The 16,480-nt window shown below is 34.8% G+C and overlaps 1 protein-coding gene across 1 annotated transcript; it reads right to left on the reverse strand.

Annotated features, from left to right (window-relative positions):
• Positions 1-3,115: 3,115 nt before the first annotated feature.
• Positions 3,116-7,917, reverse strand: LOC104887130 (uncharacterized). Its single transcript, XM_010671726.4, has 2 exons — positions 6,615-7,917; positions 3,116-3,870 (listed from the first exon to the last, which is right to left on the reverse strand). Exons 1-2 carry the CDS (start codon positions 7,817-7,819, stop codon positions 3,759-3,761), a joined length of 1,317 nt encoding a protein of 438 aa, XP_010670028.2. The 5' UTR covers positions 7,820-7,917; the 3' UTR covers positions 3,116-3,758.
• Positions 7,918-16,480: the final 8,563 nt, after the last annotated feature.

Here is a 16,480-nt window from a genome sequence, read left to right on the forward strand (position 1 = left end):
CTTGATCACTTGGCATGACGTTAGTTGTTTGGCTAATGTACAAATCCGATCCATGGTCCAGTGTATGCTAATATCCATAGGTTCTTCGAAAGCAACAGTTGCACAAGTACCTGGGAATCGGTTAAAATCTTTACCTACGTAGGATATTGTTTCGTAGCCCAGGAGATCGCTCGAAGACAAGCCATTGATGTCGTATTCCAAAATGAACTTGCTATTTTCCTGGCCATTTGGTCACGGATAGGATGTTGAAGTTGAAATCTGACAAGATGATGATTTGCTCTACGCATGTACCAATTTTTTAATTCAACCTACTTCGAACCTATGTTTTGCCCCCAATCTGTAAATAAAAATTGTTTGTATTTTGTAAATGAAGATAGAGGTTGTATTTGCTTCCCACTGCGCCAAGACAAACACAATTGAGCATGATTTGGCAATCCTTCTTATTTGTCATGGAACAGGATTTCAGCTGGTGGATAATATGTGGTTAGCCTTGTGATTTATCTAGAAAGAAACTTATTTGTGTAAATTCAAATATTTGGTTATTGTTGTAATTTAAAATGGATGGAAGGGGTACATTTCGAATCCAAATGTTTGGTTCTTGGCATTTTGGCTGCTATGTGAGAAATATTATTATGCTTATTTTTATGAATAATTTATGAATTTAAATTCATTGAAAAGGTGTACAGATAAATTCTATGCAGCTCGTAGCTTGTGGAGTTGGACCTGGCAGCTGGCAGCTTGTGTTGCTGCTTGCTGCTAGCTTGTTACATTATCATATATGAGTAACAGATCCGGTCATGTGATGTCAACCGGATCAGTTTAAATCCATTGTACGAATTGACAATTAGCGCCATGTAAACTTAATGATCCGGTTTGATAAGAAAACCGGATTAGTTAGTGGTCACCTGTGCCGACCCGATCCGGACCAAAATTGGATATGTAAGCCCGAGTTTTGACCGGATCCAATGGGCTTTTCATCCACTGGTGCTTCTAAGACTTGTTTCAGTTGTCTAATAAAAGAGTCTTGCTGCAACTCCTGATACAAAGAATCCCAGTTGATGTAACAAGAAGTAGCCATGGCACTAAGCTCCATTAAAAGCTTCATCTGCTTCATTTTTTCTAGTTTTCGGATATCCGGTCCGGTCCCAAATTTCGAATGTCCGATCGGTTTCGAAATGTTCCGGAGTTCGGATCGTATCTTTTCCGACCCGAAATTTTCAAATATCCAAAATGAACACCCCTAGCAGGTAATAATGCCTCCACTTTAACACAGCCAACACAATGCCACAATGGTCATCAATACCTTCTCATAAATTGACTTCAACCTTGCTCTACTTCCCAAGACCTTGCTGAAAAAGGCAATTGGATGGCCATACTGGGTTAACACAACCCCTACTCGAAACCCAAACCCAGAGGCATCGGTCTCTACTATAAAAGAAAAGGAGAAGTCTAACATCTTCAATATTAGAGCTTGTGTCATAGCAGCCTTAAGAATCTCAAAGGCAGTGGTGGGTTCTAAGGACCATCCATAATTATCTTTCTTCAATTGCGCAGTGAGAGAGAGTGCTATCTATGCATACCCCTTAAAAAATTTCATCTAGTAACCTGTTACACCTAAAAACCCCTCAAGTCTTTGAGGTTTTTAGGCACTAGCCACTTAAGAATAGCCTCAATTTTGCTGACATCCACGGCCACACTCTTACAAGAGATGACATGGCCTAAGTGTGCCACTTCATGCTTTCCAAACTCGCACTTTTTCCAAATTAGCATACAACTAATGCTGCTTCAAGACTTCTAAAACTTGTTGTACATGGAATAGGTGTTGCTCCTTGGTTTGACTGTGAAGTGTGAACCGAGATATCATAAAAGAAAGTCAGCACGAACTTTCTTAAAAATGGTTTGAACACTTCATTCATAAGGGTTTGAAAGGTTTCAGGTGCGCTAGTGAACCCAAAGCGCATCACCAATCATTCATAATGCCCTTCATGAGTTCTAAAGGTTGTTATGGGAATATCCTACTCCTTCATTTGAATCTGATGATATCCAGATTTGAGGTCTAGCTTAGTGAACAAGGATACCACACTTGGACTTGTTTATTATAGGTTTTGGGATGTAAGGGAAATAGTGTATTTTTTTGGGGGAGTAATAGTGCATATCTAAATGCAATTTTTTGCGAGAAATAAAATTTGAAAACAATGTTGACTCATTAAAATAAAATATGTGCAGGGCACATTCCTCACATCTCTTATGTTTCAACCTCAATTCTCTCCATTTCTCGACTGTGGCCAAATATTTTCTAGCATTGACTTCATCAGTATAGATTGGATAATGAAGAGAAATGAAGTTAAAACATAATAGATGTGTGCACATGGTAGTTTTTAATGTTTCAACATTGGAAAAATATGTGTCAAGATTCCTATCAATGTCTTTTAAAGGTCTTTTTTTGCCATTCTTTTTAAAAGATGATTTATCGCAAAAACTTGTATTTATAATGTCATTTCTAACAAATTTTTTAGTAATATTTATGTAATGTTTTGGGTTGATTTTCAAGGACTTCAAAAATATAATACCCTCCTATTTTGTTCACAAAGGTCCTAGAAGTATTTTGTGTCTTCTTCCCATAATCACAATGGCTTTATAAATAGTGTTAGGTAGGGTACGTAGACCCTCCTATCTAAAATAGTGTCGTAGGGGTCCTAAACCCTCCAGCTCATGAAATTACAATCACGCTCTTATTTGGTGGAGCATTAGTTGAAATTTCCGAATTGCAGGTTGATCTAAGACCCTCCACAATTTCACTTCAAATTGCAGGTTGATCCTAGACCCTTCACAACTTCACATAAAGAGACAAAATCCTAAAACCTCCTAGCATACCATAAATCTCAAATCTCGTATAAGATCGTCTTCCCATGCTTTACAATAAGACTTTGAATAACTTGTTCTAAAGGATCACTTATGGTACAAATAACCTCTTTAAGGTGATAAATAATCTAAAAGTGACACATTTAACTCATCGAATGACCCTTTTAACTTACGAAGTAACTTAATGAACAAAGTAAATTACACTTACACTAAATTTATGGTAATGAGGTCTTGTACAAGACTTACTACAGTATATTATGTAAATTTGACAAACGAAACAACAAAACAAATATTAGAGCCAGTGTGAAGCCCAGTTTAGGCAAATGCTTCGCATGCAATTTATTTCTACACATAAATCCTGATCGTTGGAAACAGTCGGTGTCTAAGTAAGATTTGAGAGTGAGAACCATTCCAAGCTCCAAAGATTTTCAGCTTGGCAGTCAGTATCTCCAATAGATCAGAAATCAAGTACAAACAGCTTCTAATAACCTTCCGCGCTAGAAAGCCAATCAAAAAGAATCAGCAACGAGCACAAAATTCAGCAACTAAATATGGTATACTCACATTTGTGAATTGTACAATGAAAGACGATCTTGTGTTTCCCCGTAAATTATGAAGATTTATGTTGCACTTTCACAGTATCCCCAACAGATCAGAAAGTATGTAGAAACCACGTCTAAAACTTTATGCACTATAAAGCCAATCAAAAAAGAATCGGCAACGAGCACAAAATTCAGCACCTAAATACTGTATATTCACTTGTGAATTGTACAACGAAAGACGATCTTGTGTTTCCCTGTGAGTTATGAAGATTTATGTTGCACTTTCACAAATACTTCCTAAAAAGGAGGGATAACAAAAGATGACTCCTTATAAAATTTCTAGGTCAACTTGTACTACTGCTCCCAGTCCTTCAGTTTCCGGCTTCCTTTGGGTTTTGCAATTGGTTTGTTCATCCCTGCCATTTTTGCATTGTACTTTGCCCGAAGAGGATCATTGTATGTCCACCTGCACAGTAACCAATATCGACATCAACACAAAGTGCCAAAATGTTTGATATAATATCACACACATTACCACATTGCACGAAAGGGGGTCGGGTTAAAAACAGAAGTAAATCGATATATCAAACAACGCAACACCAGCAAAAACATTAAAACTATTCATCCATGTAAGAGTAACCAAGTAATAATGATGGTCCTCGCACAATAGCATTAAGGCTTTCAATAATCAAGTTAACCTGAACTCTGTTACGGTTAATCCTCACCTAAGAGAGACATGAATGATCAGATAATGGTAAATGAAAAACTAGTTTACCTTCTACCCCTCTTGATTACTTAACCTAAAAGGTCACAAGAAGAACCGAATCCATTTGCAAAATGAAGGTTTGTGAAATCAAGCTCCAAGAAGAAGGGACGGGAAAAGCTTTTCCCCAAATATTTTTTTCATCTAAAAGTGCTATGAAGAATTTACATTTTCCATGGAAGCTGAATTCATGCTAAGTGCCAACTTACCCAAAGAAGGTATGCACTTCTACCAAATTGCCTCAGAAATTACCACTCAACATTCATATGGAGCAAGATTGCAAGAACGCCAAAAATGATCAAGATAAATCTAGGCCAACCAAACAAGGTAGTGCGATAAATAAGAAGCAATATGGTGCAAGAAAATTCACTCTCAATAGTTGCAATCATCAATCAGCCCTTTCAAACTTGGGTCACGAATCACGATGACATGACCCACACACAGATGCAGGGATCAGATATGAGAGGGACTAAACAGACAAATCTCCTGAATCTCCCTTGCACATTTCAGGAACAGTAAATCTCAACTTGATATAAACAGACAGATCTCCTGAATCTTCCTTGCACATTTCAGGAACAACAAATCTCAACTTGATACAGAAATAATCATTTTCTTCCCTAGCTTTACTGTCAACAATCCCATATTTGAGCAGCAAGTACTTGGACAAACAGATTTTGCATTACCTTTCCAGCCTGATCTAGACCAGCATATAGAAATATAGCAAATAACTTATCTTTTTTCCTCCTTAACTATACTTTTGACTGCCCTAGATCTGAACATAAAGCACTTGGAAACAGATTTAGCATCATCTTTCAGTCTGATTACACTAACACGCAGGATGTATTCCCGGATCTGATCTTTTGCATTCCTTTATCCTCTGTTTGCGAAGGGAGATTTACAAAAGATAATGCAAGAAAATCTGGATTCTTGCAAGCTCTCAAGAAACCTAGATACTTTATAAAAGACTAAAACTTTGGCATCAATTTATATGTTGCTATAAATTCCAAGCTCCCTTCAAGTATGGCCTTCACTAGTTACGGAGTATATAGACAGCAAACTTTGGGAAGAAGGATAAAAAATTGTAGGATTTCTGAAAGCCTTCATATTAAGAAATCCTTCTCTCTAAATGCGTAGATAAATCACCAAATTGTACTCCTTAATGCATATCTTGCAAAGTCTAAAAGAAGCTTTTCTATCTTGGTCCTATTAAACGCTGAGGCTGCACAAATTAACTGATATCTTGTGGGCCGTGGCACATAGCTCATGCTAACTGCTAAGCACTTCACAAGTAGGTTTCTCAGAATATCTGAACTACTTATCTAGCATCTGACAGAACACATAAGAACTGTGCAGATATAGAAATAAGAAACTGGGATTAGAATATGGATTCCCTTGTAGAACTGCCATTGTTATCCAGAAATACTGGACTAGCAATATCAAAATGTTATCCAGAAATACTGTATCAAAAGTAAAATCTCATTTTGACATGCAGTAAAAAAGAAACACGCATGATGATCTAAAATACAGGTAACACTACAAGATCTGCCATATCTATATCTTAGGAAATAGCCCTAGCGCCTAAGCAAGTTCATACACAAACTCCACAGCGCACTGTAATCCATAAAGTAGCCGAAATGACAGAAAAAGTGCATATAGCTAACAGTACAAGATGTGCCCTAATCTATACCTTAGGAAATAGCCCTAAGCAAGATCATTAAGAAACTCCAGGGCCGATTATAATCCCTAAAGTAGGCAAAGTGACAGAAGTTTAGCAAGGATGGAATAGAATACAAAGTGGTATATCTATGACAGTGAAATTGTTAGTGATATAGGGCTTTATCCCGTAAATTCCAATAAAAATATTCAAAGATGGAATCGTCAATGTGATGTTAGGTTATCCTATTCCATTGAACCCAAGAAAAGGACTATATCACACACAAGCAGAAAACTCTCAACAATAGACGAGCTTTAACTTTAATGATCTACATTCTTGCCTTCACATGTCAAACAACGTTCAAGTAAGCTTACTCTCGGGCTAGGAAACAACACTTTGCCACTTACAATAAGCTCAACCAATTTAAAATGTTCTTCACCCAATTAAAAACCCTAAACAAGAGCCTTTACACTCAACCTCCAACTCTCCCCCCTCATCTCAAACAGCTATTATAGAACAAACTACAAAGCCTATCCCAAGAGTATAATTTGCCACCATTTTAACCTTGTAAATAAAGCTTGCTAATTACTATCAACAACCCAATCCCCCTCCCCCCAACACACACACAATCACACAAGACACACCTCTTCCTCCAATAACTGTTAATTCTACGGAAAACAAAAAAGACTTGAACAAGTATATCGACAAGACAATCACAAAAGAATGAAACATAAGTTATCAATTAAACAAACCAAACATGAGAAAAGAAAGCGAAAGAGAGAGAGGAACATACGGGTTGTTCCAATCAGTAGTATCTTCATTAACAAGGTGAGTCCATTTAGTCCTGCCACTCCTTCCAAAGTGTTTAACCTGCATAACCTTAGGCAAAATGGTCTTATCAAGCTTATCCTCCCCAGTGGGAGCCGAAAAATCACGCTCGAAAATGCCATCACTTCCCACAGTGCCAGCCCTATCATCAGAATCAGACTGAAAGAAAGCACCCTTATGATAATACTTCTGCATAAACCTCCACTTCTGCTTAGACGCGGCGGAGTTATTCTTAGGATTCTTCCTCTCCCACTCCCTCCTCTCTTCCTCAGTCATATTCCTAACCCTCTCAATCTCCTCCTTCTCCTTCACCATGGCATCCCTATCCTCTCTATCTCGCTTAATCCTGGCTATCTCCCTCGCCTTCCAACTCTCATACTCCTCAGCTTCATTCACCTCATCATCAGTATCAACATCAGCAACATCCGCTTCCGCTTCCAGATTCTTCTGAATCTCCTCAGCTTCTCTAATCTTCTCCACTACAATCTGCCTCGTCTCGACTTTCCGTTCCTCCAACCTCCGCTTCACTGCCTCCTCCAATGCTTGCTCCTCAGCTTCCAATCTCTCCCTCTCCGCAATCGTTTCTCTCTCTTGTTTCGGCACGAATATTGGCTTCGCCATTGCTCTACGATTCATCTCTTCCTCCTCAGAATCCGTTTCATACTCCGATTCTTCTTCCTCCTCTTCTTCATCCTCCGCTTCTTCATCTTCTTCCTCAATTGGCGCTAATTGTCTCTCCTCCTCTTGTCTCCTCTGCAACAATCTCTCTCTTATCTTCCTCCTCTTCTCCTCCAACGCATCCTCATCTTCTTCCTCCGCAGCAGCTTCTTCTGCGCGATTTTCTTCCTCTACCGTCGACACAATCTCCGCCTGCCGAATCCTCCGGTGATCGGCGCGAATTTCCTCCCGATTTTCAGCGCGATTCTCCGCCAATCGTCGAAGACGAGGATCATCGGCGCGACCAAATGAAGAATCATTATTCGACGGAAACGCTTCTTCTAGGGTTTGTCGACGAGAAGAAGTGCGAAGATCGGCGTCTTCTTCAGCTTCGTCGGCCCATTCTGGAGCTTTTCCTGGCCAGTATCGCTTGACTTTGGTTTGACCAATCTTACCTCGAAGCTTCTCTCTAATGGCGATAATGGCGTCGCTGACACCTGCGGTCACCGACATGGTTGGTGATTTGCGATGTGAGAGATAATTAGGGTTTTCTTATGATTTGACGATTGATTTGGGGGAAATTCGGTGAAGGAAAATTGGATTGACGTGTTTATGTCCATTGTACTTTGAGAGATGGACTTTTTTTTTATTTGTTTTTGTTATGGCCCAATATATTCAGTTGGTCTTTATCCCAATAATAGATATGTGCATGTGTTACTTATGGCCCAATATTACTTGTCTTGTCTTCTTTAATTTTAAGGTTCTTTTTCCAAGATTTTTTTTTCTTGAATTCAAGTAGTTCGATATATAATAATGTGTTATACAATATTACAGTTTTAGGAAAAGGTTAGACAAGAAGAAAATCTACTAAATGGCTTTGTTTGGAGAATCATTTTAGTTATCTGAAATGATAAATTGCTAACATATTTTAGGTGTTAAAATGATTAGTAGTTTTTGAGTAGTAGCTAAAATAAAATTTTAGGTGGTTAAAATGACTTAAATGGTAAGTTCAAAAATTTTACTTTTCCAATCGAGTAACTGAAATTTTGAAAAATCTTTGTAAAATTTTGATAACAACTAAATTTGTCAAAATAATTTATTATCTTAAGCAACTAATTTTGCCAAACAATTAAACTAATCAACTAACTGACCAGTTCTACCACCTTATCAATTTCAGTTAACTTATTAGTTTCATTTTATTTTCAACTAGTATTGCCAGACAATAGATGAAACTTTGGTAGGTAGAGATAGGCATGGGTCGGCCCAGCTCATTGTCTGATATGTAGGTTGTGGGCCTACCATGGTCAAGAAATTTTATTCCAAACCCGTTCCAGTACAAGCCCACCTATATGGCATGTGAGCCAGCTCGCGCGCCGAATGTCCTTTTTCTATTTTTTAGTCTAAAACTGACAAGAATACAAAAAAAAATAACATAAAACACGGGCCACCCACGACTCGCGGGTCGAACGTCCTTTTTTTTATTTTTTAGTCTAAAACTGACAAGAATCCAAAAAATAAACATAAAACACGTCCCCACCCACCATTTTTCCAAGCCCATGAACAGGTTAGGCCCATGTCTAGGTCTATTGTAAGGATGGGAGTGGCGTGTTTAAATTTGATTTTATTTTTTTTCCCTTAATGTTGTCAAAAAAAATTTGAGGTTTAATGATATATATTGTACAAGGTAGAATTACTTCAAGAAATGGTGTAAATTAAACAAGGGAATTATTTGGACAAAAAAAACTAAAACATATGGTATACTTCATTTGCTCAATTGTATTTGTAATATTTGTTCTTTTATAATATCCAGTGCATTCCTTTGTCCATTTGTTATGATTTATTCGTAAAGACAAATAATATAAGTCATGTATAATCTTGTTTGGTTTGTGTTGACATAAAATCAAAATCTCAGGTTTTTATAATTTTTAATAGATGATTGAGGATATAAGAGATCAAACTTGTTTATTGGGAAGCGTAAATTTAGATGTTGCAATCAAAATAGAATGGAGGGAGATGACATAAAATCCCTAAAACGAAAAAATGAGGATTGTTGATAGAATAAGGATACATGGCACACCATTCGTTGCCAAACACCCAACAATGATTATTTCAATTGGGTTAAGTAAAGTTATAGATGTACACATACTCACCTACTCTGCTTAGGATCCACAAATTTGTTATATACACAATGCATAATTAGGATATACACATATGTAAAAGTATCGGGGTGAGATGGACATGCTCGTGAATATGTTTGACAAGTACTCTGATTTTGCGTCTCATATCTTGTCTCATATATCAATTTTTATCTTAGATTTTATTTCGGGTTTTGGGTCTCAAATATGATCTTAGATTTTTGGCTTTGACTATTAGATTCTAGGCTTGGGGTCTCTAATTTTGGTCTTCGAGGGGAGGGTTATATCTCACTTACTAACCTAATTAACTGATTGATTAACAACAGTGGCTGAAATTAAAAACTCGTTCTCTTCTTAACAATGACAACCTCCAATTATCAGTGCCAAATGTAGAAAATGTTAACATAATAATCCTCACTGAATATTTGGCTATTATAGAATCTTAACTCTAGTGGCCAAAACTTCCAAAATTTTGGCAAACTTTTGCATGATTATGAGCAACTTCAAAGTTCTGAAACCAAAAATCTATCAAAATCACTAGCAATCAGATCTAGCTCAGAATTTGCATAATCTGTCACGTAAATCACTTTTTTTTATAGCTTCAAAGTTTACTTAAGATGTCGATTTTCGAAGAAATGAAGCTAGTCCTTTTGTACAGACACATCAACCTAAGATGATGAGTTATATATGTCCATGCTTCAATGTTGAGATATTAGGGATTCGATAAAAGGAGAAAAGAAAAGGTAAATTGCTTATTTTATCTTCGAATTTGGCTTTCGAATATAAAATATAAATTTCAGGTTTCATATTTAGATTCGACATATAAAAATACGAGCCTCACATAATACCTCCTCCAATCATATAACATATCATTTTTTATCAAATATGTAATTAAAACCTTTTTAGATATACAAAATTTATAATCACGGTATACATAAAATATGATTAGAATATGCACATAAATCAAACATCAATCTCACCAAAAGAAAAAAAAAACATAAACTAAACATCAATTTGTTTCCTAACTAAATTTTTTAAGTCTTAGAATGACCCATTTGCATGCAATGATGCAATACGATGTGAATTTTCTAATAGGTCTAGGTAATACGTCCAAGATGATGTGATTATAAATACTAATAATTGCTACATTATTTTGTGATTGCCTTGTTCTACAAGGACACGATACAGTAGTACTGACAAGTGACAATCATACATCAAATTCCTTTGAATTACTTTGGGTTTTGTTAAAGTTTGAGATGTGACAAACACCACGATGATGCATTGATATTACTAGTAGTATAACGCTCGGGGATATTGTCGGCCAGGCGACTACTCGTGTCCCTATTTTTTCAGAAAATAAAACCAATTTAGTAAAGGTTTTGAGTGTGTGTTAGTCTATTAGAAGTAACATATTATATTATAACTTATTATGTAATAATATTTTTATATATGAAAAGTAATATAACTATTTCATGTTATTATAATACTTTTTATGTCATTATTGGTGTATTTTATATTATTTTGAAACTGTTTAATGTCTTTTGCAAATCTCATCCATGTCATTATTGATATGTTTTATATCATTAGTACATTTTTATATCACTTTTCAACAAACTTGTATCATTTTCCCCACTTCGTTATTTTTTTCAACTCTTTATATACATTATCATTATTAAGAGAAATGATATCATTATCCACTTTTATGTTATCTTTCAGCACACTTGTATAATTTTCCTTATTTCATTACTTACTATTTTCCAACTATTTCATGTCATTTTTAATCTGTTTCATGTAATTTTTTAATATGTTTCATGTCACTATTAGTATGTTCTACATCATTATTTTGAGTTTTATTCCATGACATTTTAAAATCCACTTTCACACTTTCTCCTTTAACCACATGTGAACCCCAATCTCACCCCATGTTTTCTATCTCCTCCTCCATCAACAATCACTCCCACCACCCTTTACCACCAATTGACCCACCTACCCTAACACCACTTGACCCTATCACCACCTTCGCACTGTGGACCCCGCCACCTCCGCCAATAGCAAAGTCATTCTCGTTCTCCTTGGATCTTGTGAAGGCAGAAAAAATCGAATTAGTGGAAAAAAGAAAAGAAAAATTGAAGAAGCAATTGAACTTTGAGTGAAAAGTGAAAATGAAATTGACCAAAAAAAAGAGAAAAAAAAAACAATATCATGTTTCTACATGTTCAAATTTCCATTTACGATTCATCATACGATTTTTTTTGTGCATATACATTTGAAAAAAAGAACAAACGATATAAAAAGTTCAAAGAATAACAGTATTACCATAAAATAATTCCAATTTTATTAACATCCTCTTTCACTATTTCAGGCCTAGAAACCTCTCATTGAATAGACATGACACCACCATCCTTCATCTCCTTGTTGTCTCTTTCTCCTTCACCTTTTTCCCGTTCGACGGCAGCAATTAAGATGATGTCATATTCGCTCCATCCGTCATACGAGAATCCAATAAATTCTATAAGGTTTTAAATGCTCGAATTTGAATTTTTGTGAGAATTTTTTAACTACACTTATACTCCCTCCGTTTCATTTTAATAGTTACACTTTGATATTTTATACTATTCTCACTTTGACCATCATTTGTGATTTATACGCGGATGAAAATATAGTCATGTGGGATCTTGTTAGATTCATCATAACATGTATTTTATTAATATGTACTTTTTATAATTTTTACAAATACAAAACTAAAGATATATGTCCTCAAAGTTTTACATTGACTATGTAGATTAAAATGATACGGAGGAGTATGTGATCAGACTCACTATTCTCCTATATCATATTTAGGTTTCTTATTGCGAGATAGAGTATCTAACAATTCTCATCTTTAGATGATAAAAAGAATCACACACTATTCTGCACTTCTAAAACCAGAGATGGGAAATAAAATGTAAATATATACTTTATACGTACAAACTATCAATTTGATAATCCATTCATCATTGTTTGTTGTTTCACTTATTTTTGTATTCTTAAATGCATATGTTTCATTGTTAATATTTTTAGATTTTAAAAATTACACACGGGAAAATAATCATGAAAGAAAGGAAGACTTAAAATGAAAAAATGACACATAATCCTTCAATAATAACATAGAACCTCTGAAATATGACACATAATCCTTGAATAATGAGAATAAAAAGTCAAAATATGTATATAACTTTTTCTTTATAGTCAAAATACACTTAAAAGTCAAAATATATGTTCTTTAAAAAATTACAACAGTTTTATTTTCACACTTCTTAATATGCAAACTTTCTTGATTGATAATCTAATATCTTAATTATTATTAGTAAAATAATAAAATTTTGTGTTTTAAATTAACATGAAGAAATATTACTAACATTTTATAGAATATCATTTGTATTTATAATATAGTAAGTTTAATTATTTTTCTTAAAGATATGGTAAGATTGAAACAGTTACATGTGCACATAGTTAATTTAATGTATATAGTTTAAGCAAATAATTAATTAAAGGTGGTAATCGAGTAATTCAACTTAGCTTTGGTTTCTGTTTATTCGTAATATAAAGGTCATAATAAAATGTTGAATTTATTGATCGATTTATAAATTGGTTCAAGACTATTTGAGTTAGATCATATTCATATCTACTATCAATTAATCGAATAATAGTCATAATAACATTTTGTCCGATTAAGCTGACTTAATTTTGATTCGGATTTTAATTGGTCATATTTATTGTAAGAGAAATCCACATGTGAGTTTGGTTGGCTACTTCGTCTATTGCTAATGGGTTTGAGGATGGTTCTCACTAGAATTGTATATATACATGGTCATACTTTTCTCTGACAATGATTCTGCATGTAGCTAGGCTGACCTTGTTAAAATTGGTCATATTATTATTATTTATTTTTAAATTTAGATTAAGTAATTTGTATCGTATCATATTTTGCTACGATTATGAAAAAGTAACTTGATCGTTTTATCGAAAATTTGGATGAGTGGCAAAAGAATGGGTTGATATGTGTTGGTCGAAATTCTAAGACAGAGCAGCCTCGACCGGTTCGTACTTGTATGAGTTTATTAAAAAAAACTTAACCACCCTTTTACATGCATATTTTTTTTAAAAAAAATTGGTAAGAAAAACTCTTCTAGGCTACCCTCGCACAGGGCCCCCATTCATAGGCCCATTACAAGTCAGACACCCCCAATCACCTCCCCCCTTAAATTCCAAGCAAATGCTTGGGGGTAGGAATTGAACCCTAAAACCTTACTAGGAAAGATGGAAAAACTCACCACTTGAGCCAACCTCAATTCCTATCCTTTTACATTTTTTTTTGGGTAGGTAAGAAGAAGTGGTCCGAACCCCGCTCGGGTCTTAATAGGCCAACCACTTGAGAGTAAGGGTTGGTAAGGGCAATCCCTACCCTCAAAGCGTATTTAGTGGGGAACTGGGGATTGAACCCCCAACCTTAAGATTGGAAGGGTACTCTCCTTACTACTAGATCAAGTACTACTTGATATTCCTATCCTTTTACATGCAGATAGCTATAGAAATTTTGTCATGAATAGATCTTGTATGAATGCCAAAGTCTTAAATACAGTTGGCCTTGGCCATACCAAATTGTTGCACATATTCCACATTGATATCTACATATCAAAGTTTGTTGCACACTTGCATTACACCTCACTTTGGTCCCCCTTGTGACGTCTTTGTTACCAATCAAAACACAGAAAGCAATTTCAACTTAGCCAATCTATACCTTAGAAGACAGAAGACATTGATGAACAATTCCCTTTATATTTCATTCAATGGACCACTTTGAATAATTACATCTTAGACTTTAGTTTTGATATGGATGGGTGTTATATTAGCCGGTGACATGTGGGTGGTCTGCCAAAAACAGGGAAAAGTTGGAGAAAAGGAGGGTTGCTATAAAGGTATAGACTATAGAGATTAGAGGGTATATGCTTACTTGGAACTTATAAGCACAAAAGAGGACCATAGAATGAGTGGAAGAGTAACTTGCATTATTAGATTCTAAAATGTAGTGTGTTACTTAAGCTTGGAATTCACCAAAAGTTAAAAATCACATGGTTGGCGGTGGAGTGTTTATGGTAAAAATAAAGTGGCAAACAACCTTTTTTTTTGTTTCTTCTCTTTCCTTTAAAACTACTAATGTAGTAATGTATTAGTTTTTAAGATTTTGCCAATTGTTGCTTCCTTAAAGATGAAGGGTTCAACATAGTTTCTAATCATTTAGAGTGGGTCTTCTATGTAACTACAAGCCATTAGGCATTTGCCACGCATTGGTGTTTGAGGGTTTTGAATATATTGAGGTAATTTGGCCAAATATTTTTTATATCTCATGTTTAGTTAATTAGTTAAAGTGTAGTTAAATGGAATTGTTCTTTCTAATTGATGTTAGAAATTTTTAAAATCTTTTTTTGCCTCTTTTTGAATGGAGATGGAGAAACTATTATTAATAAAAGCGTCATACGACATCTATAATAATAACAACATTTTAATATAAAAGATAATCTAAACCACTAATTGATTTTAGATGACTCGACATCGTTAAAACATGATGTAACGGTAACCTGAAATCTGACCCTCATCTTGATATTCTTGATTTTAAGTCATTTAGTACAATTTTTCATATCTTTAAATCGACGCTTCACCAGTTTCACAAATATTCAAGATGAAACTTCCAAATCTATATCTATGAATCCAGACACAAAAAACAAACAAAAAAAAATAGAAATATTCCCTCCATGAAGGAGGTGAGTACAAAACCCACAATGGAAAAAAAGCCATCACACAGATGGGACTTATTGAAACTAGAAACCTAGCGAAATAAGAACAAAGAAAGAAAGAAAAAAGAAAGGAAAGAGGAAGAGGGCACGACGGCCAACAGCGAGGCAACAACTGTCAAGCCCTCCACCACTTGGGATTTTTGCTCGAGTTTTGCTTTCCTCTAGAGGAAGGTTACGTACAAAAATTTTAGAACATATAAGAATATTTTTATTTCTGATATGACATACAAGGACTTAAATTAATGATGTTATACCCTATACTCCTATAATTGGTAAATTGTAAGTTGATATACACATATTTATACTTCTTTTTAGTTGTACTAGATCAGAGAATTTGGCATGCTTAATAGTGCGTAGATATGAGCATGACTATCTTCAATCATTTATTCGTGAAAATAATAGAAGGTAAGAATTTGAAATTTTATATTGAGACGAACTTATCGAGATTCCTACATGACTATTATATTTTAGTACTTCTTCCTTTTTCATTTACTTGCAACATTATTCATTTAAAAGTTGCATATTACTTGTAAAAATATTTTTGGCAATATATCCTCTCTTATTCTCATATATCACATGTTTTTCTAAATCTATTAGTATCTTTCCTATCTCCTATATTCTTCTGGCATGCTCTAATGTTCAAAGTAATTAAAAAAAACAGTTGAAGTACAAGATAGTCAGAGTGAGACATGAATAGAATCAAAAGTCAATATATTTCCAAAAAAAACAAAGGAAGTATAGTGAATGTGAGGGTAAGTGAACCCTCAGAATCATTCATAGTATGAGATAATGCTATAGAGATATTTAAATAAAAACAAAAGCATGACAAACAAAAGAGATAAAAGAGAGTAGGCAGTTAAAAAAGGGTGAAATCGTCTAGTTAAAGTAAGGATTTATTATTATTTTTTTAACTTTTTTTCAACATTATTTCGTGCATTACCACCTTAGATTACTTAACTTGCTAAATAGACACCACTTTAAGTTGTATTCCGGTGCATTTTAAGACTTAGTAAGACCCGCTTGCTGGAAGTTTTGAGAACTCCCTTCCACCTTGCCTCTCCCCTATTTCTCTTTATAACCCAAAATCAACCCACTTTTTTTCCTAATTTATGTGATCTTTAAAATTTTCTCTTATGCAAATCTTAAATTAAAGTATGGTTCACATTTTGCATTTAGATTCGAACCTAAATAGGGAAAAGTTGTGA

This window comes from Beta vulgaris, chromosome 2 (genome assembly GCF_026745355.1).
Source record: "Beta vulgaris subsp. vulgaris cultivar EL10 chromosome 2, EL10.2, whole genome shotgun sequence".
NCBI classification, from domain to species: domain Eukaryota; kingdom Viridiplantae; phylum Streptophyta; class Magnoliopsida; order Caryophyllales; family Amaranthaceae; genus Beta; species Beta vulgaris.